Here is a 21,633-nt window from a genome sequence, read left to right as displayed (position 1 = left end):
TGTGTACTCCAGCTACGTGAGCAGGGAGCCGGCACTGGCAGCATGAGAGCACACGCTTAGCGCTGGCTCCCTGCACACGTAGCCGGAGCCGGAGTACACATCGGGTATTTAACCCGATGTGTACCCTGGCTAGGAGAGCAGGGAGCCAGCGCTAATCGTGTGCGCTGGTAACCAAGGTAAATATCGGGTAATGGTTACCCAATATTAACCTTTAGTTACCAAGTGCAGCATGCTTCCACAGCGACGTGTATCGTTATGATCGCTGCTGCGTCTGCTGTGTTTGACAGCTAAGCAGCGATCATAACAGCGACTTACTAGGTCGCTATTGCGTCACAGAAAATGGTGACGTAACAGCGACGTCGTTGTCACTGTCGCTATGTGTGAACCCAGCTTTAGGGAGCTAGCCACAGCACTGATAAGGGTCTATAACAAACAAGGGCTGCTAAATCAAACATAGAAAATGAACAAAAGATCGAACTGTGACAATACAGGCATGTCTAAACCTTCTGAACTCTTACAGCATGCTGGCTTCAGCTTATATAGCAAAAACCTGCTGACAGGTTCCCCTTAATTGTCAGTATGTTGTAATAAAGCCATCTTGGTTTCTCAGGTTGTTGGTTCAAAAGGATTTGGACATCCAGGGGCATTTTATTTTTTTATTTAAATGCTTGTATTTTGGGCTGGAAAAAAAAAGCTTTTTTAGAAGTAGCGCAGGAGTGAGGAATACAGCAAAGCATGATCCCTTCGGAAACTGGGCCGCAGGGCAGTATTCCAACATGATAAAGAAGCTGAGTGTAAAGGTGCTGGACTAGCCAAGCATCTCACCTATTGAGCATCTTTGGGGCATCATCAAACGGACAGAAGGTGGAAGAACACAAGGTCTTTAACATTCACCAGCTCCTTTATTGAGGAGTGGGAGACGATTCCAGTGTCTCCTGTGAAGCTTTAGTTAACTCCATGCCCAAGAGAGCTAAGGCAGTGCTTGTCACACAAAATATTGACCCTTTGGGCACAGTATGGCCATTTTCATTTAGGAGACTACTCCCTTTTGTGGCCAGCAGTTTAGTCATTAAAGGGAAACTATCACCAGATTTTTGCCACCATTCTGAGAGGAGCACAACGTATGGGCAGAGATCTTCATTCCAGCAATGTCACTTACTGGGCTGCTTAGTGTTATTTTGATAAAATCATTGTTTAATCAGCAGTAAATTATCATTAGAGGACTACTTGGCGTGCTGCCTGGTAGTCCAGCATATTAATGAGCTTTGTATAACTGCTAGATCTGCAGCAGAGAAAACATTGATTTTATCAAAATGAAAGCAAACATCTCAGTAAGTGACACATCGCTGGAATCAGGGTCTCTCTCTCTACATTATGCTGCTCTCAGATGGGGTAGCAAAAACCTGGTGACAAATTTCCTTTAATGGCTGTGTTGAGTGTTGTTATTTAGCGGGTACACCAAATTTACAATGTTATACAATCTGTACACTGACTACTTTACATCGTATCAAAGTGTCATGTCTTCAGTGTTGTCCCATGAAAAGATATAATAAAATTTGTTAAAATGTGATGGGGTGTACTCACGTTTGTGATATACTGTATATAAGTCACATCAAGGCAAAAAAAAGTGTATTTAAGTGTGGTGATTGAAATCAGATTGGAGCCAGTGTCTAAAATCTGTCACTTTTTTTATTCTATAGATGGCTACATTTGTCCATCCTTGTCCACAATTCCTTGCTTAGTATTCGAAGCAGTAGAATTCTTTACTTATTGTTAAATGTGAGCAGCTTGGTTTGAATGTACATTATGGTCACACCAATACCCTTATGTGTGAGGTGGTGCGGTATCAGGATGCATCCATGGTTTGCTATTTATATTGATTGCATGTATATTTCATGTTTGTGTATCTTATCACTTTTTTTTATAGCCACCAGTGACCAAGCAGCTTGTGATTAATTGTAAACCGATTACTGATTTGATAAGAAAGGCATACAAAGATAAGAATAAATACAGGTAAGGCAATCTGTCATTTTCACTTACAGATTTTCTCCTATACAGCTCCATTTTGGCATACTGGTCTCAATAACCATTTGCAGGGGTGTACTACTTGGATAGAAACAAGGACATCCTTTCCTATGAAGGAGTTTACATACAAAATACAAATATAAATTACAATGAATAAACTAAAGCTAGTTTCACACTTGCGTTGCGTGAAATCCGCTGGGTCCATTGCTGTGTCATTTTGACGCATCCGTTATTTTTAAGGTGCAAACTGAAGCAACGGATCCGTTATTTCACAGGAATCCGTTAGTGGGGTCATGTGAAAAAACGGACGCGTTGCATCCGTTATGCGTCCATTAAACGGAATCCATTAGATCTGTTTTGGGTTTTGTTTTTTTTTGTTTTTTTTTTCTTCTTCTTCTTTGGGACAACCTAATTAGCACCATAACAAACCTTAGGGTACCTTCACACTTTAGCGATGCAGCAGCGATCCGACCAGCGATCTGACCTGGTCAGGATCGCTGCTGCATCGCTACATGGTCGCTGGTGAGCTGTCAAACAGGCAGATCTCACCAGTGACCAGCCCCCAGCCAGCAGCGACGTGCAAGCGACGCTGCGCTTGCACGGAGCCGGCGTCTGGAAGCTGCGGACACTGGTAACTAAGGTAAACATCGGGTATGGTTACCCGATGTTTACATTAGTTACCAGCGCACACCGCTTAGCTGTGTGTGCAGGGAGCAGGGAGCCGCGCACACTGAGCGCTGGCTCCTTGCTCTCCTAGCTACAGTACACATCGGGTTAATTAACCCGATGTGTACAGCAGCTACACGTGCAGAGAGCCGGAGCCGGCAGCACAGGCAGCGTGAGAGCGGCGGAGGCTGGTAACTAAGGTAAATATCGGGTAACCACCTTGGTTACCCGATGTTTATCTTGGTTACAGCTTACCGCAGCTGCCAGACGCCGGCTCCTGCTCCCTGCTCGCTTCATTTGTCGCTCTCTCGCTGTCACACACAGCGATCTGTGTGTCACACTGGGAGAGCGCCTTTGAAGAAAACGAACCAGGGCTGTGTGTAACGAGCAGCGATCTCCCAGCAGGGGCCAGATCGCTGCTCATTGTCACACACAGCGAGATCGCTAATGAGGTCACTGCTGCGTCACAAAAAGCGTGACTCAGCAGCGATCTCGGCAGTGAGCTCGCTGTGTGTGAAGCACCCCTTACTCCCATTACCAATCAATAGCCACACCCTAAACCCACCTCCCATTACCAAACAATAGCCCTACCCTACCCACCTCCCATTACCAAACAATAGCCCTACCCTACCCACCTCCCATTACCAAACAATAACCTTACCCTACCCACCTCCCATTAACAAACAATAGCCCTACCCTACCCACCTCCCATTACCAAACAATAACCTTACCCTACCCACCTCCCATTAACAAACAATAGCCCTACCCTACCCACCTCCCATTAACAAGCAATAGACTCACCTCCCATTACACAACAATAGACCCACCTCCCATTACACAACAATAGACCCACCTCCCATTACACAACAATAGACCCACCTCCCATTACACAACAATAGACCCACCTCCCATGACCAAACAATAGACCCACCTCCCATTACCAATCAATAGACCCACCCTAACCCACCTCCCATTACCAAACAATAGACCCACCCTAACCCAACTCAAACTCCATTTCTTTGTCGCTCCATTGGGAGACCCAGACAATTGGGTGTATAGCTTCTGCCTCCGGAGGCCACACAAAGTATTACACTTTAAAAAGTGTAACCCCTCCCCTCTGCCTATACACCCTCCCGTGCATCACGGGCTCCTCAGTTTTTATGCTTTGTGTGGAAGGAGGCACACATCCACTCATGCATTCTCATTTTAGTTATATCGGTTGGAAGAAAAGTGGGCCCCCACGGGGCCCCCGGCATGCTCCCTTCTCACCCCACTACGTCGGCGGTGCTGTTAAGGTTGAGGTACCCATTGTGGGTACAAAGGCCGGAGCCTCATGCCGTCTCCTTCACCATCCCTTAGCGGCTCTGGGAGAAGTGGGATCCTGACCGGTCATCCATTCACTGGGACCGGGCTCCCTCCGCAGCCCCTGTGGGAATCTGTCGGACAGGAGTTTATTTATCCTCAGGGACCGGGCCCTGCAACACTAAGGTACTCTGTACCCCCATGGGGGATGTGCATGGAGCGCCTTCATCCCGGACGCTGCAGCAGCTGCTCTTTTTGTGACGGCCGGCGAACTTCCGCGCCGACCGCGCCTGTTTGTCGGCCGCGGTCTTAAATTTAGTCCCCGGCTTCAATTGCGGCCTAGTAGCAAAACTCCCGCCCCCGGGCCTGTCTATCAGGGGTAAGGGCGGGACTGCCGACCTGACGTCGGATGTGAGGGCCGGAGCATCTTGTATGTTTCCTCCCCCCCTCACTGATCACTGTGGGGACTCCAGATTCCCGCACTTTTCTAGACGCCGCCCACGGCCCCACTCCTCCCCAGAGAGCTCCGGCAGCCATTTCTTTGGCATTCTGCCTGTGGAGGATTTCCTGGAAAGAACTCTGCAACGCTGGGAGACCTAAGGCAGGGAATCTGGAGGACACACACTCCGCTTTTTAGCGGTCGGTAAGCCACACCGGTCACCCGGTGTTGGTCCCCTCAGGGTGCCGGAATAGATACTATATATATATATATATATATATATATATATATATATATATATATATATATATATATATATATATATTTATTTCTGTTCGGTCGGGCTGTATACACTCCCCATATACCCTCAGTGATCACTCTCCTAGGAGACAACAGCATGTCGTCCACAAGGAGCAAGGGTGCCAAGGCACAGGGTTATTTTGCGACCTGTACCTCTTGTGTGGCTAAGTTACCTGCGGGTTCCACCTACCCTCACTGTGAGCAATGCTCAACCCCTGTTTTGCTTGCTCAGCCGGAGCCTCGTTCACTAGTGGGCCCCTCGGCTCAGGTAGAACCCCTTGCCCTCCCTGTCCAGGCGGCAGGGACAGAGTTTGCAGTTTTTGCTGAAAATCTCTCTGAGTCACTCTCACAATCCATGGCTCAGTCTATGGACAAATGGTCTGCCAAGCTGCTTGAAGCTTTGCAGTCCAGACCGGTCCTTACACAGGCCCCGGGCCCTGTTGGATCTTCGCCTCCAGGCCCCTCTCTGTCCGCGCCGCAGCACGTTCCCAGGGGGGGCCCTAGGTCTCACGTGGAGGACTCCGGACCGCAGTCCCAGACCGGCTAAGCGGGCCCGCTGGGAATCTTCCCCGACTTCTTCAGGCTGCTCGGGTTCCCAGCTTGAAGACACTCTGGAGGACGAGGCGGACGTCGCAGCTCAGGGCTCTGAACCTGACGTTGCCCTCAATCTTGATACACCTGAAGGGGACGCCATAGTAAATGACATTATCTCGTCCATCAACCAGGTGTTAGATATCTCTCCCCCGCCGCCACCTGTGGAGGAGTCGGCTTCTCAGCAGGAGAAACACCAGTTTCGGTTCCCTAAATGTACACGGAGTGCGTTTTTCGATCACTCTAACTTCAGAGATGCTGTCCAGAAGCCCAGAGCGGTTCCGGACAAGCGCTTTACTAAGTGCCTTACTGACACACGTTACCCCTTCCCCTCTGACGTTGTTAAGGGTTGGGCTCAATGTCCCAAGGTGGATCCCCCAGTCTCTAGATTGGCGGCTAGATCTGTGGTATCGGTTGCAGATGGCTCATCGCTTAAGGATGCCACTGACAGGCAGATAGAGCTCCTGGTGAAATCCATCTATGAAGCCACGGGCGCGTCTTTTGCCCCGGCTTTTGCAGCCGTGTGGGCACTCCAAGCTATTTCAGCTTGTCTGGCTGAGATTAATGCGGTCACACGTAATTCTGCTCCGCAGGTTGCGTCTTTGACTTCTCAGGCGTCAGCTTTTTCTTCCTACGCCATGAACGCAGTTCTAGACTCTGCTAGCCGTACAGCGGTGGCATCCGCTAACTCTGTGGCAGTCCGCAGGGCCATGTGGCTGCGCGAATGGAAGGCAGACTCGGCTTCCAAGAGGTTCTTAACCGGTTTGCCGTTTGCTGGCGACCGCTTGTTTGGTGAACGATTGGATGAGATTATTAAGGAATCCAAGGGAAAGGACTCCTCCTTACCCCAGTCCAAACCAAAGAGACCTCAGCAACGGAAAATACAATCGAGGTTTCGGTCCTTTCGTCCCTCCGCCAAGCCCCAATCCTCTTCGTCCAGCAGGCAGGAGAAAGGCCAGAGGAACTCCTATGCGTGGCGGTCCAAGTCACGCCCCCAAAAGGCCGCAGGAGGCACTGCTTCCAAGGCGGCCTCCTCATGACTCTCGGCATCCCCGAACCGCATCCTCGGTCGGTGGCAGGCTCTCCCGCTTTTGCGACACCTGGTGGCCACATGTTCAAGACCGATGGGTGAGAGACATTCTGTCTCACGGTTACAGGATAGAGTTCTGCTCTCGTCCCCCGACTCGTTTCTTCAGAACATCTCCGCCCCCCGAGCGAGCCGATGCGCTTTTTCAGGCGGTGAACGCTCTGAAGACAGAAGGAGTTGTGATCCCTGTTCCCCTCCAGGAACATGGTCGCGGCTTTTACTCCAACTTGTTTGTGGTGCCAAAGAAGGACGGCTCGTTCCGTCCCGTTCTGGACCTCAAACTGCTCAACAGACGTGAGCACCAGACGTTTTCGGATGGAATCTCTCCGCTCGGTCATCGCTTCGATGTCACAAGGAGACTTCCTAGCATCGATCGACATCAAGGATGCTTATCTCCATGTGCCGATCGCACCCGAACATCAACGCTTTTTGCGTTTCGCCATCGGGGACGAACACCTCCAGTTCGTGGCATTGCCTTTCGGCCTGGCGACAGCCCCACGGGTGTTGACCAAGGTCATGGCATCTGTTGTGGCGGTCCTACACTCACAGGGCCACTCGGTGATTCCCTACTTAGACGATCTCCTGGTCAGGGCACCCTCTCAGATGGCGTGTCAAGACAGCCTTTCCGTCGCTCTGACGACTCTCCAGCAGTTCGGTTGGATCATCAACTTCCCAAAATCCAAGTTGACACCGACCCAATCACTGACGTACCTTGGGATGGAGTTTCATACTCAGTCAGCAGTAGTCATGCTACCACTGGACAAACAGCTTTCGCTGCAGGCAGGGGTGCAATCTCTTTTTCGGGCTCAGTCACACCCCTTGAGGCGCCTCATGCACTTCCTGGGGAAGATGGTGGCAGCGATGGAGGCAGTGCCCTTCGCGCAATTCCATCTGCGGCCACTCCAGTGGGACATTCTCCGCAAATGGGACAGGAGGTCGACTTCACTCGACAGGAACGTCTCCCTTTCCCTTGCAACCAAGACGTCACTTCAGTGGTGGCTCCTTCCGAACTCTCTGTCGCAGGGAAAATCCTTCCTACCCCCCACCTGGGCTGTGGTCACCACGGACGCGAGCCTGTCGGGGTGGGGGGCGGTTTTTCTCCACCACAGGGCTCAGGGAACCTGGACTCCGATAGAGTCTTCCCTTCAGATCAATATTCTGGAGATAAGGGCAGTGTATCTAGCCCTATTGCCTTTCCATCGGTGGCTGGAGGGCAGGCAGATCCGGATCCAGTCGGACAACGCCACTGCCGTCGCATACATCAACCACCAAGGCGGCACTCGCAGTCGTCAAGCCTTCCAGGAAGTCCGACGGATTCTGCAGTGGGTGGAAGCCACAGCTTCCACCATCTCCCCAGTTCACATCCCGGGCGTAGAAAACTGGGAAGCAGATTTTCTCAGTCGTCAGGGCATGGACGCGGGGGAATGGTCTCTTCACCCAGACGTGTTTCGAGAGATCTGTCGCCGCTGGGGAACGCCGGACGTCGATCTCATGGCGTCACGGCACAACAACAAAGTCCCGGCATTCATGGCCCGGTCTCAGGATCACAGAGCTCTGGCGGCGGACGCATTAGTTCAGGATTGGTCGCAGTTTCGACTGCCCTATGTATTTCCTCCTCTGGCGATGCTGCCCAGAGTGCTGCGCAAAATCAGGTCCGACTGTCGTCGCGCCATTCTCGTCGCCCCAGATTGGCCGAGGCGGTCGTGGTATCCGGATCTGTGGCATCTCACGGTGGGTCAACCGTGGGCGCTCCCAGACCGCCCAGACTTGCTGTCTCAAGGGCCGTTTTTCCATCTGAATTCTGCGGCCCTCAACCTGACTGTGTGGCCATTGAGTCCTGGATCCTAGCGTCTTCAGGGTTATCTCAGGATGTCATTGCCACCATGAGACAGGCCAGGAAACCAACGTCCGCCAAGATCTATCACAGGTCTTGGAGGATCTTCTTATCCTGGTGCTCTGATAAGGGTTTTACCCCCTGGCCCTTTGCCTTACCCACTTTTCTTTCATTCCTTCAATCCGGAATGGACAAGGGTTTATCTCTCGGCTCTCTCAAGGGACAAGTGTCGGCGCTATCCGTATTTTTTCAAAAGCGCCTAGCCAGGCTTCCGCAGGTCCGCACGTTCCTGCAGGGAGTTTGCCACATAGTCCCACCTTACAAGCGTCCGCTGGAACCCTGGGATCTTAACAGGGTGCTATTGGCTCTTCAGAAATCACCTTTCGAGCCGTTGCGGGATGTCTCTTTATCACGTCTTTCGCAGAAGGTGGCATTTCTAGTGGCAGTTACATCGCTCCGTAGAGTATCGGAGCTGGCAGCGCTGTCATGCAAAGCCCCCTTCCTGGTTTTTCACCAGGATAAGGTGGTTCTGCGTCCGGTCCCGGAATTTCTCCCTAAGGTGGTATCCCCTTTTCATCTCAATCAGGATATCTCCTTACCTTCATTTTGCCCTCATCCAGTTCACCAATGTGAAAAGGATTTGCACTCGTTAGATCTGGTGAGAGCACTCCGGCTCTATGTATCTCGCACAGCGCCCCTGCGCCGTTCAGATGCGCTCTTTGTCCTTGTCGCTGGCCAGCGTAAGGGTTCGCAGGCTTCCAAGTCAACCTTGGCTCGGTGGATCAAGGAACCGATTCTTGAAGCCTACCGTTCTTCTGGGCTTCCGCTTCCTTTGGGGCTGAAAGCCCATTCTACCAGAGCCGTGGGTGCGTCTTGGGCATTGCGGCACCGGGCTACGGCTCAGCAGGTGTGTCAGGCAGCTACTTGGTCTAGTCTGCACACTTTCACGAAACACTATCAGATGCATACCTATGCTTCGGCAGACGCCAGTCTAGGTAGGCGAGTCCTTCAGGCGGCGGTTGCCCACCTGTAAGAGGGGGTCGTTTTCGGCTCTTTTTTATTGAGGTATTCTTTTACCCACCCAGGGACTGCTTTTGGATGTCCCAATTGTCTGGGTCTCCCAATGGAGCGACAAAGAAGGGAATTTTGTTTACTTACCGTAAATTCCTTTTCTTCTAGCTCCTATAGGGAGACCCAGCACCCGCCCCTGTTCCCTTCGGGCTGTTTGTTCTTTTGTGTACACATGTTGTTCATGTTGAATTGTTCTTTTGGTTCATGGTTTTCAGTTCTCCGAACATCCTTCGTATTGAATTTACCTTAGACCAATTTATAAGTTTCCTCCTTCCTGCTTTTGCACCAAAACTGAGGAGCCCGTGATGCACGGGAGGGTGTATAGGCAGAGGGGAGGGGTTACACTTTTTAAAGTGTAATACTTTGTGTGGCCTCCGGAGGCAGAAGCTATACACCCAATTGTCTGGGTCTCCCAATAGGAGCTAGAAGAAAAGGAATTTACGGTAAGTAAACAAAATTCCCTTCTTATCCAATTTCCGGTCAATATCACCAATTTGAATGTTTTTTCCAACACACAAAAATAACCAAAAATCATTGTTGAAAAAAGCAACAATAGGCAAAACTAAATTATACAAATATATACACTAAAAAGGCGGTAAATTACTCAACAAACCAATAATTGGGTACTTTTTTATTTTTTTTTTTGGTTTTAAATTTTTTTGGGTATAGAAAGGAGCATAAGCTCTTTATTTAACATTCAAAAATAATATTAACGGTGAAAAAAGAAAAAAAAAAGGAGAGGTAAACAAAATATGGGGACTATGGGTCGCTGATTTTTCTCACCTCCGCAATTGTCCTCCAGTTCTCCCAGATATTTTCTCCTGGTCTGATTTCTTCAGAGATGGTCTTCAGGGATTCACAGCAGCTCTGTGTCCAAAGGCATTTTCTTCAGCGCTCTATTGGGAGACCCAGACGATTGGGGTATAGCTACTGCCCTCCGGAGGCCACACAAAGCACTACACTAAAAAGTGCAAGGCCCCTCCCCTTCTGGCTATACCCCCCCCGTGATATCACGGGTTCTCCAGTTTTAGCTTTGTGTGCGAAGGAGGTCAGACATCCATGCATAGCTCCACAGATTTTAGTCAGCAGCAGCTGCTGACTATGTCGGATGGAAGAAAAGAGGGCCCATGTAGGGCCCCCAGCATGCTCCCTTCTCACCCGTGGATGGTGTTGTAAGGTTGAGGTACTTATTGCTAGTACAGAGGCCAGAGCCCACATGCTGTTTTCCTTCCCCATCCCCATGAGGGGCTCTGGGTGAAGTGGGATCTTACCGGTCTCCAGGCACAGAGACCGAGCTCCATCCACAGACCCAAAAGAACCTGCTGGATATGGAGCTGAGTATCGTCAGGGACAGGGCCCTGCTACATCAAGGTACTCTGTGTTCCCATGCACATCGCGCCCACACACACCAGCATTGCTGGGAGTGTTAGTGCGCCGGGGACAACAGCGCGGAGCGCTGGTGCTATTATTCACTGCAGCTTTGCTGAGTGAATTTATGTATTGAAAACGGCCGCGCCGGCCGCTACTGGTTGTTTTTTACATTGTGGCGCGGCTGGGACTTGTGGTGCGCCGGGGGACTTCGGCGTCGGCCGTGCACATAGGACGGCCGCGCTTATTACTAGAGTCCCCGGCTTTGCGGCCTAGTTTTCGTTTCGTTCCCGCCCCAGCCCTGCCAGTCAGAGGAGGGGCGGGACGCTGTACAGTAGCTCAGCGCAGGGAGCTGGAGTCTGCTTTGCATTCTCCAGCCCCCTCTCACTGAACACAGTGAGACGCCGGGTTCCCGCTCTTGGCTGGGGCTCGCCCACGGCCCGCCCCTCTGCACAGGACGGGGAAGAGAAGCCGGCAGCCATTATGGTTTCCACTCTGGGAGAACGGAACCAGTCACAGGTTTTTGGGCGACCTCGCACCCGGTCTTGTGCGGGCGGTAAGCAACTGACACCACTAATGCTGAAGTGGGCTTTTGGGCTGTGTGCTGATATGCTATGCACTGTACTGTACTGTCGCTATTCTGGGCAACAGCAGCAAATAAGCAATGCTGCTGAGGCACAAGCTTTCAATGCTTCTTCGTTTGCATGTGCTGCAGTGTTTACTGTCAGATTGGGCAACAGCAGCAGTAGAGCAATTTGTGCTAAGGCACAAGCTTTCAATGCTGCTTCGCTTGCATGTGCTGCACGGTTTATTGTTATGATATACATTCACTGTATGTCACTATTCTTGGCTAATGCGCCCAGATAAACAGACAAAAGCAGCAGTAGAGCAATGGTGCTACGGCACAAGTTTTCAATGCTGCTTGACTTGCATTGGCTGCAGTGTTTACTGTCATGCTTGTATGCTATACATTCACTGTATGTCGCTATCCTTGGCTAATGTTCCTGGATAAATAGACAACAGCAGCAGAAAGGCTAGGGTGCTAACGCGCAAGCTTTCAATGCTGCTTGGATTGCATGGGCTGCAGTGTTTACTGTCATGCTGTATGCTATACATTCACTGTATGTCGCTATCCTTGTCTCATGCTCCTAGATAAATAGACAACAGCAGCAGAAGAGCAAATGTGCCAAGCCACAAGTTTTCAATGCTGCGTGTACTACATGTGCTGAAGTGTTTATTTGTACTTCATGCTTGTATGACTATTCACTGTACGGTCGCTATCCTCGGCTAGGCTCTTAGATAGCTAGACAACAACAGCAGAAAAAGACAAGTTGCCAATGCACGGGCTTTCTATGCTGCTTGTACTGCATGTCATACGGTTTCAGGACCCCCAGTGCGTGCAATTGCTCAACCGGGGTCTCTGCTATATGTGGCCAAAGGAACCACCTGTGATCTCTGTCCAGAGACAGGGACGAAGTTGCAGTTTTTCCGCTGATATATTGTCTGTGACTATGACTGACATCTTACAGACTTTGCACCCCAAGCAGACCGTGGGCAATATGGTTGCAATGACCCTGGCCGCCCTGATCTGGAGCATCTCAAGGCGCCAGAGTGATTCCAGGCATCCCAGAGAGCAGGCATCCGACACGGTCGACAGTCCCAGATGGCCTAAGCGGGCTCGCTGGCATTAGCCCTCGACTACATCACTGGGCAAGGTCCCAGCGGGAGTACTCTCTGTACGATGAGGCAGACGTAGCTGTTCAGGACTCTGTTCCTGAGACCGCTCTCAATCCGGATACACCGGATGGTGACGCTATAGTGAATAATCTTATTGCGTCCATCAACGAAAGGTTGGGTATTTCTCCCTCAACTCCTCCAGTGGAGGGGTCAGCTTCACAGCAAGAGAAATCTCTATATATTGAGTACTTGTTTAGCACTCTGACTCCAGAGACGCAGTCCAGAAACGACACGCTTATCACGATAAGCGTTTCTCCGACCGTATTAATGAGACACGTGTCGCTCCCCCTGACGTGGTCAAGCGCTAGACCCAGTATCCAAATGTGGATCCCCCAATCTCCATGCTTGCAGCTAGATCTATAGTTGTAGTGGTGGATAGGACTTCACTTCAAAATGCCATTGACAGGCAGATTGGCCTCTGGTTGCAATCTGTCTATGAAGCTATCGGCAGGTCGGCTGCTCCGGCAGTCGCAGCCGTGAAGGCACTCCAAGCTATTTCAGCTAGTATTGCGCAGAGGGTCGCTGTCACAGGTACTCTCGGTCCCAGCAGCGTCTTTAACTCGCAATGTCGGCATGGCGAATCATGCTGTTATTGCTGTCCGAGACTCTACGAGCCGGACGTCAGTGGCATCCGCCAACTCCGTGTTTTTACGCAGAGGCTAGTAGTTGAGAGATTGGAACAGAGGCTGCTTCCAACGAAGTGCTTAACCAGGTTGCCTTTATCTAGTGATAGTCTGTTGGTAAGGGTTGAATGAAATCATTCAACTATCCAAGACGACTCAAAAAGCCCAGAAGGGCATAGATTCCTAGCGGGCTCAATTCACGCCCGGGGAAGGCAGCCGGAGGATCCGCTACCAAAGCGTTTTCCTCATAATTTTCAGCCCTCTCACTCCGCAACCGCGGGGGGGCAGACTCCCCCGCTTTAGCGGCATTTACCTACCGCAGGTTGAGGGCCTGTGAGTGAGAGTCAGTTTGTTTTCAAACTACCGCACCGACCGAGCCGAGGCTCTTCTGCAGGCGGAAAGAGCGGTAATCCCTGTTCCTCTTCAGGAACCAGATACGCATTTTGCCCCGACCTGGTCGTGGTGCCAAAATAGGACGGCTCCTTCCGTCCCGTTCTGGACTTTATACTGCTTAACGAGCACGTGAAAACCAGGCGGTTCCGGATGGCATCACTCCGCTCCGTCATTGCCTCTCTGTCTCAAGGAGTTTTCCTAGCTTCAATAGACATCAGGATGCTTATCTACACGTGCCGATTGCTCCGGCACCGGCGTTGGCTACGATTCGTTATTAAAGACGAGAATATTTCGTTTCGTAGCCATACCCTTTGGCTGGCGACAGCCCCACGGGTGTTCACCTAGTTCGTGGCAGCAGAGGGAGCAGTCCCGCGCTCTCACGGTCACTCTGTGATCCTTTACTTGGGCAATCTACTGGTCAAGGCACTCTCCTTTACAAGCATGCCAACACAACCTGAACATGGCGCTGGACCCTTCCCAGAGTTTCGGGTGGGTCTTCAACTTTTCAAGGTTGAACCCAATCGCTGGCATCTCCTGGAGAGTTTTCACACTCTCTCAGCGATAGTGAAGCTTCCGCTGGACAAACAGCGTTCACTACAGACGAGGGGACAGTCTCTCCTTCAAGGAGGCGCCTCATCCAGAGGCGAGTTTTAGCTTTTCCAGACGGTCAAAGACCATCTTCAGAGGAGTCCACTCTTCAACTCAGTGGTCTGGAGCTCTGGGCAGTGTATCTTGCACTGCAAGCCTTCCTGCAGTGGCTGGAATGCAAATAGATCCGAATTCAGTCGGACTATCCACAGCGGTGGCATACACCAACCACCAAGGCGGACTACGCAGTCGACAAGACTCCCAAGAGGTCCGGCGGATTCTGCTATGGGTAGAAGACAGAGCATACACCATATCAGCTGTTCACATCCCGGGCGTACGACACTAGGAAGCAGACTTCCTCAGTCGCCAGGGCGTGGACGCAGGGGAATGGGCTCTGCACCCGTTTGTTTGCAAGAATTCTGTAGACGCAGGATGAAGACGGACGTCGACGTCATGGCTTCTCGGCAACAACAAGGTCCCGATTTTCATGACGCGGTCTTACGATCAAAGAGCTCTGGCGACAGGCGCCTTGGCTCAGGATTGGTCACAGTTCCAGCTACCGATTGCTGCCACACCATCCTCGTCGCCCCAGACTGGCCGGGGAGGTCGTGGTACCGTGATCTGTGGCATCTCACCGTCGGTCGACCGTGAGCACGACGTCATTGCCACCATGAGACGGGCTAGCCAGCCGCGGTCTGCCAAGATCTACCACAACTCGTGGAAGATATTCTTATCTTAGTGTTCTGCTCAGGGAGGGTCTCCCTGGCCATCGGCATTGCCTACTTTGCCTTCCCTCCTGCAATCTGGTTGGGAAAGAGGTTGGTCGCTCGGCTCCCTTTAAGGGCAAGTCTCGGCACTATCCGTGTTCTTTTCAGAAGCGTCTAGCACGTCTTCCTAAGGTGCGCACGTTACTACAGGGGGTTTGTCATATTGTGCCCCCGTACAAGCGGCCGTTAGATCCATGGGATCTGAACAGGGTACTAGTTGCTCTCCAGAAGCCGCATTTCGAGCCTCTGAGGGAAGTTTCCCTTTCGCGCCTGTCACAGAAAGTGGCCTTTCTGGTTGCGATCACGTCGCTTCGGCGAGTGTCTAAGCTGGCGGCTCTGTCATTCAAGGCTCCCTTCCTAGTGTTCCACCAGGACAAGGTAGTGCTGCGCCCTATTCAGGAGTTTCTCCCTAAGGTTGTATCCGCGTTTCTTCTTAATCGGGATATACCCTTTCCTTCCTTTTGTTCTCATCCGGTTCTCCGGTATGAAAAGGATTTACAGTTGTTAGTTCTGGTGAGAGCACTCAGAATCTACATTTCCCGCACGGCGCCCATGCGCCGCTCTGATGCATTTTTTGTCCTTGTCGCTGGTACGCGCAAGGGGTTGCAGGTTTCTAAAGCCACCATGGCTCGATGGATCAAAGAACCAATTCTTGAAGACTACCGTTCTGCGGGGCTTCCGGTTCCTTCAGGGCTGAAGGTCCATTCTACCAGAGCCGTAGGTGCGTTTTGGGCATTACGACACCAGGCTACGGCTCAACAGGTGTGCCAGGCAGCTACCTGGTCGAGCCTGCACATTTTTCACCAAACATTATCAGGTGCATGCCTATGCTTCGGCGGACGCCAGCCTAGGTAGAAGAGCCCTGCAGGTGGCAGTGGCTTCCCCATAGGGGAGGGCTGTCTTGCAGCTCTAACATGAGGTATTTCTTTACCCACCCAGGGACAGCTTTTGGACGTCCCAATCGTCTGGGTCTCCCAATAGAGCGCTGAAGAAGAAGGGAATTTTGTTACTTACCGTAAATTCCTTTTCTTCTAGCTCTTATTGGGAGACCCAGCACCCGCCCTGTTGTCCTTCGGGATTTTTTTGTTGTTTGCGGGTACACATGTTGTTCATGTTGAATGGATTTTCAGTTCTCCGATGTTACTCGGAGTTAATTTGTTTAAACCAGTTATTGGCTTTCCTCTTTCTTGCTTTGGCACTAAAACTGGAGAACCCGTGATATCACGGGGGGGTATAGCCAGAAGGGGAGGGGCCTTGCACTTTTTAGTGTAGTGCTTTGTGTGGCCTCCGGAGGGCAGTAGCTATACCCCAATCGTCTGGGTCTCCCAATAAGAGCTAGAAGAAAAGGAATTTACGGTAAGTAACAAAATTCCCTTCGTTTGCTGCTTTGATTTAGGGCTCTTATATAGCTTTCCAGATAAGGAACCTTGACATAGTGATTGGTCTTTAGTCTGGGCATGCTCAGTAGAAAATAGCGGAATCCAGCAGCGGATTCCATTGTTAAGCACTTAGCAACGGAATCCGCTACCATAGGGACCCATTATAAATTTTAACGGAAGCAACGGAATCCGCTGGTCGGTGTCATTTTGATGCAAGCATTTAACATTACATTCAGCGTTGCTTCCGCTCGGCGGACGCAACGGAGCGTCGGCCAACGGAAGCAACGCAGGTACTTTTGGCACAATTAACGGATTCCGCTGTTTCCCAAGACAGCGGATTGCGTAAAAAAAAAAATAACGCAAGTGTGAAAGTACCCTAACAATGACAGAGGGGAAGAAAGGGCCATACTCTTGTGGGGTTACAGTCTGCACCACCATATTGCCTTGGATCGGCCCATGCAGGGGCCTTTTTTGCTATTTATTCACATGCTACTGCTATGTAATAATAGAGCTCAAAGGAGAAAGATTGTTATGCTGGTCATATAAGGTTTACAATAATTTGTCGTGCCCAGTAAGAGTATTTATATGCATGCAAACGTTAGTGTTAAGTAATTATTTTACAAATGCTGATTTGGCCACAGTAAAGTGCATTATAGCTTTTATATAATGTGGTAATTAATGCTTTCTTTTTTTAAGGTTTGAAATTATGGGAGAAGAAGACATTGCATTTAAAATGATTCGCACTAATGTATCTCATGTGGTTGGCCAGTTGGATGATATTAGGAAAAACCCCCGGTAAGAATTTCCAAATGTTTTTGTATCGCAAATAAGGCTGGCTTCACATCAGTGGTATTCTGCCGTAATGCCAGATCCGGCACAAATGCGTTTCACTTCAATGCATTTCCTATGGACTCACGGCAAGTTCCGGTCACATGTGGTTGTGTATGACGCACGCAACCGCATGTGATCGGCACTTGCCGTAAGTCCATAGGAAATGCATTGAAGTGAAACTCATTTGTGCCGGATCAGGCATTGTGGTAGAATACCGTTGATGTGAAGCCCGCCTAACTAACATTAGTAGTTGTTTTTTTGTTGTTGGACTGCAGTTTTGTACTCTTTGAGAAATACTAGATTATGCACATATAATGTGCAGCAGCGTTGAGGTTCTAGATTCAAATCCCACCCAGAGTGACGTATGTAAGGAGTTTGTATGTTCTCTCCGTGTTCGCGGGGGTTTCCTCCAGGTTCTCCGGTTTACTTCCATAGTACAAATACATACTGATAGGGAATTTAGATTGTAAGCCCCGATGGGGATAGTGATGATGTCTACACAGTTTGTACAGATGGGAGCGGTTGTGTCTAGCAGATTATTGAGCAGTGTAGGTGCCCCTCAGGGAACAGTGCTAGCGCCCTTTCTATTCACACTGTATACATCAGACTTTCAGTATAAATCTGATTTTTGCCACCTTCAAAAATTCTCGGATGACTCCGTGGTTGTTGGATGTATTTGGGGGGACAAGGGGGATGAGGAATATAGAAGGGTGGTGTCGAGTTTTGTGGATTGGTGACATGGTAACTATCTACAACTAAATGTTAAGAAAACTAAGGAGTTGGTGGTCAACTATAGCAGGAGAAAGATGGAATGTTTACTGATCACTATTGCTGGTCAGGAGGTAGAGCAGGTGGAGAGTTACAAATATTTGGGGGTCCACCTGGATAGCAAACTGGACTGGAGATGCCACTCAGAGATGGTCTATAAGAAGGGGATGAGCAGATTGTATTTCCTAAGGAAACTGAGGTCTTTTAATGTGTGCAGCAAAATGTTAGAAATGTTCTACCAGTCTGTAGTGGCGAGTGCCATCTTTTTTGCACTCCTATGCTGGGGTAGTAGTGTGCGGGTCTCTGATGCTAATAAGCTGAATAAGCTTATCAAGAAGGCAAGCTCTGCTGTTGGTTGCAATCTGGACTCTTGAGGAGGTAGTGGAGAGAAGAACTCTGAAAAAGTGTATGGCGATTATGAATAATAATGCACATCCATTATATGAGCTGTTCATGAGACAGAAGAGCACCTTCAGTAACCGGCTAATCCTTCTGAGGTGTAAGAAGGAAAAATATAGGAAATCAATTGTGCCAACTGCTATGGGAATGTACAACAAGCACGTTAGTGTTAAATCTTCAAGGTGAATGTCTATTTTATTTTTTCTACTTTCAGTTCACCCGCTGTGTATGTCCTAATCTAATGTATAATGTTCTTCTGTCAACTCTACTGTCTTGTCAATTATGTAATTTATGTTATGATTTAAGTTGTGCTGCTGTGATACCATAATTTCCCACGGGATCAATGAAGTGTATCGTATCGTATCGTAAGTGCTGTGGAATTAATAGCATTATATAAGCGAATATAATAAATACAATGTGTCTATGATCTAACAAACATTGTGTTTCTTCCAGAAAATTCATCTGTTTGAATGATAACATTAATCACAATCATAAGGATGCCCAAACAGTGAAGGCTGTCCTGCGAGACTTCTATGAATCCATGTTTCCAATTCCTTCTCAGTTTGAATTGCCAAGAGAATATCGTAACCGCTTTCTACACATGCATGAGTTACAGGAATGGTAAACGGCTTTTATTTATTTAACATTAAACTGAACTTGTCATTAAATTTCAAGCTGCTCAAACCACAAGAAGCATGAACAAGATACTGGCTGTGCTATAACGGCCGAGCATGTTTAGCTTGGTATTCATAAAAGCAGTTGGTGCTCAGATGAGCGTGACTCAAACAGTCAAGTACAATGGAAGTAAATTTGGAACTCAAGCAATTTTACTGGAAATCTTCAGGAAAAAAACTTTAGTTCCCCATTTACTTCCATTCTTCTCGGGTACTTTAGTTCCCCCCCCAACCAAGGACCAACTGGTTGTTACGAGCACTGAGCACCTGAGCATGGTAATGCTCGCTGATCACTCATGTTGAATTCTTAAACACTACAGTGTTTCGGACAAAGCATATTTTGGAAAACTGGCAGGGCACTGTTTGTTTCTTTGTCGCTCAATTGGGAGACCCAGACAATTGGGTGTATAGGCTATGCCTCCGGAGGCCGCACAAAGTATTACACTTAAAAGTGTTAAGCCCCTCCCCTTCTGCCTATACACCCCCCGTGCTCCCACGGGCTCCTCAGTTTTTTGCTTTGTGCGAAGGAGGTCAGACACGCACGCACAGCTCCACAGATTGGTCAGCAGCAGCTGCTGACCATGTCGGATGGAAGAAAAGTGGGCCCATATAGAGCCCCCAGCATGCTCCCTTCTCACCCCACTCTTGTCGGTGGTGTTGTAAGGTTGAGGTATCCATTGCGGGTACGGAGGCTGGAGCCCACATGCTGTTTTCCTTCCCCATCCCCCTCAGGGCTCTGGGTGAAGTGGGATCCTATCGGTCTCCAGGCACTGAGACCGTGCTTCATCCACAACTCCTGTGGAGCCTGCTGGATAGGAGCCGGGTATCGTTCAGGGACATGGCCCTGCTACTTGGAGGTACTCTGTATCCCTGTGGGGACAGCGCACAGCAACACTCCAGCTTTGCTGGGTGTGCTAGTGCACCGGGGACCACGGCGCTGACCGGGTTAATATGTGCCATTACACACTCAGCGTTGCTGAGTGTGTTTATGTATAGGGACTGCCGCACTGACCGCCGCGGCCATGGAAACACTGCGGCGCGGCTGGGACTTGTAGTGCGCCGGGGACTTTCACGCCGGCCGCGCTTTTACGGCGGCCGCGTTTATTACTAGAGTCCCCGGCTTTTTGCGGCCTAGTTTCCTTTCCTCCCGCCCACAGCCCTGACAGGCAGGGGAAGGGCGGGACGCTGCACAGAACGAGCAGCACTGAGGGCTGGAGCATGCTTTGCATACTCCACCCCTCTCACTGTGCACAGTGCGGGCACCAGTTCCCGCTCTTTCTGGGTCACGCCCACGGCTCCCTCCTCTCCTCAGGACGCCGGCAGCCATTCCTGTCAGCTCCTCGGACGCTGCAGAGGGGGACAAAGTCTGGGAGACCCAGGCAGGGACTCTGGTGGCCTCACAACCGCTTTAGGCGGGTGGTAAGCAGCACCTGTGGTGCTAGCCCCATTGTGCAGTAGTGTAACATTATATGTTTATGGTATATATGTTTTACACTGTATGGTGCACAGTTGATTTCTGGCTATATACCCTATTGTGTTACTCAGGGAAGATAATAGCATGGCGCCCACGAAAGGCAGGGGTGCCAAAACACAGGCTTATTATGTTGCCTGCGCCGCATGTACGACCCCGCTACCGGCAGGTTCCACTGACCCTCATTGTGTGCACTGTTCGGCCCCTGTGGCTCTTACTCAGCCGGAGCCTCTGCTAAGAGGGGCCCAGGGGGAGCCACCTGCTAACACTGTTCAGGTGACGGGGGCGGAGTTTGCAAAACTCTCTGAGACTATGGCTAAGATACTAGAAGCCTTGCTGTCCAGGCCGGTATCTCAGCACAGGGACTCTGTTGAATCTTTGTTCCCTGGCCCACCTCAGCTGGACCAACAATGTCCTCCCGGGGTATCTCATGGATCCCAGGCTGAGGGTTCTGACACAGACCCCAGCCCCAGACCGACTAAGCGAGCTCGCTTAGATTTTCCCTCGACATCATCATATTGTGCAGGGTCTCAGAGGGGGGAATCTCTGGTTGATGATGCGGAGACAGCTGATCAGGATTCTGATCCTGAGGCCGCTCTCAATCTTGATACTCCGGACGGGGACGCCATAGTGAACGACCTTATTGCGTCCATCAATCGTATGTTGGATATTTCTCCCTCAGCTCCTCCGGTGGAGGAGTCAGCTTCTCAGCAGGAGAAATTCCGTTTCAGGTTTCCCAAGCGTACACCGAGTATGTTTCTGGACCACTCTGATTTCAGAGAGGCAGTCCAGAATCACCATGCTTGTCCAGATAAGCGTTTTTCTAAGCGCCTTAAAGGATACACGTTATCCTTTTCCCCCTGACGTGGTCAAAAGTTGGGCTCAGTGTCCCAAAGTGGATCCTCCAATCTCCAGACTGGCAGCTAGATCCATACTTGCAGTGGAAGATGGGGCTTCACTCAAAGATGCCACTGACAGGCAGATGGAACTCTGGTTGAAATCCATCTATGAAGCTATCGGCGCTTCTTTTGCCCCAGCGTTCGCAGCCGTATGGGCGCTACAAGCTATCTCAGCAGGTCAAGCGCAAATTGACGCAGCCACACGCACGTCCACGCCACAGGTGGCGTCCATAACCACTCAGACGTCGGCATTTGCGTCTTACGCTATTAATGCTGTCCTGGACTCTGCGAGCCGTACGGCGGTTGCAGCCGCCAATTCGGTGGTACTCCGCAGGGCCTTGTGGCTACGGGAATGGAAGGCAGATTCTGTTTCCAAAAAGCGCTTAACCAGTTTGCCAATTTCTGGCGACCGATTGTTTGG

At 50.3% G+C, this 21,633-nt stretch overlaps 1 protein-coding gene across 1 annotated transcript in view; it reads left to right on the top strand.

The window, feature by feature from the left end:
* GNPTAB (N-acetylglucosamine-1-phosphate transferase subunits alpha and beta) overlaps positions 1 to 21,633 on the top strand; it is a 154,978-nt gene that overhangs the window by 125,933 nt on the left and 7,412 nt on the right. The window contains exons 17-19 of the mRNA XM_075344708.1: positions 1,928 to 2,013; positions 16,867 to 16,965; positions 18,622 to 18,789. Coding sequence (XP_075200823.1) covers positions 1,928 to 2,013; positions 16,867 to 16,965; positions 18,622 to 18,789 — 353 coding nt within the window. The remainder of the gene's footprint in view (positions 1 to 1,927; positions 2,014 to 16,866; positions 16,966 to 18,621; positions 18,790 to 21,633) is intronic.

The sequence above is a fragment of the Anomaloglossus baeobatrachus genome, chromosome 4 (genome assembly GCF_048569485.1).
Source record: "Anomaloglossus baeobatrachus isolate aAnoBae1 chromosome 4, aAnoBae1.hap1, whole genome shotgun sequence".
Lineage (NCBI taxonomy): Eukaryota > Metazoa > Chordata > Amphibia > Anura > Aromobatidae > Anomaloglossus > Anomaloglossus baeobatrachus.
Note: the sequence above shows the minus strand (reverse complement) of the source record. Positions and strands in the feature narration are given on the sequence as shown.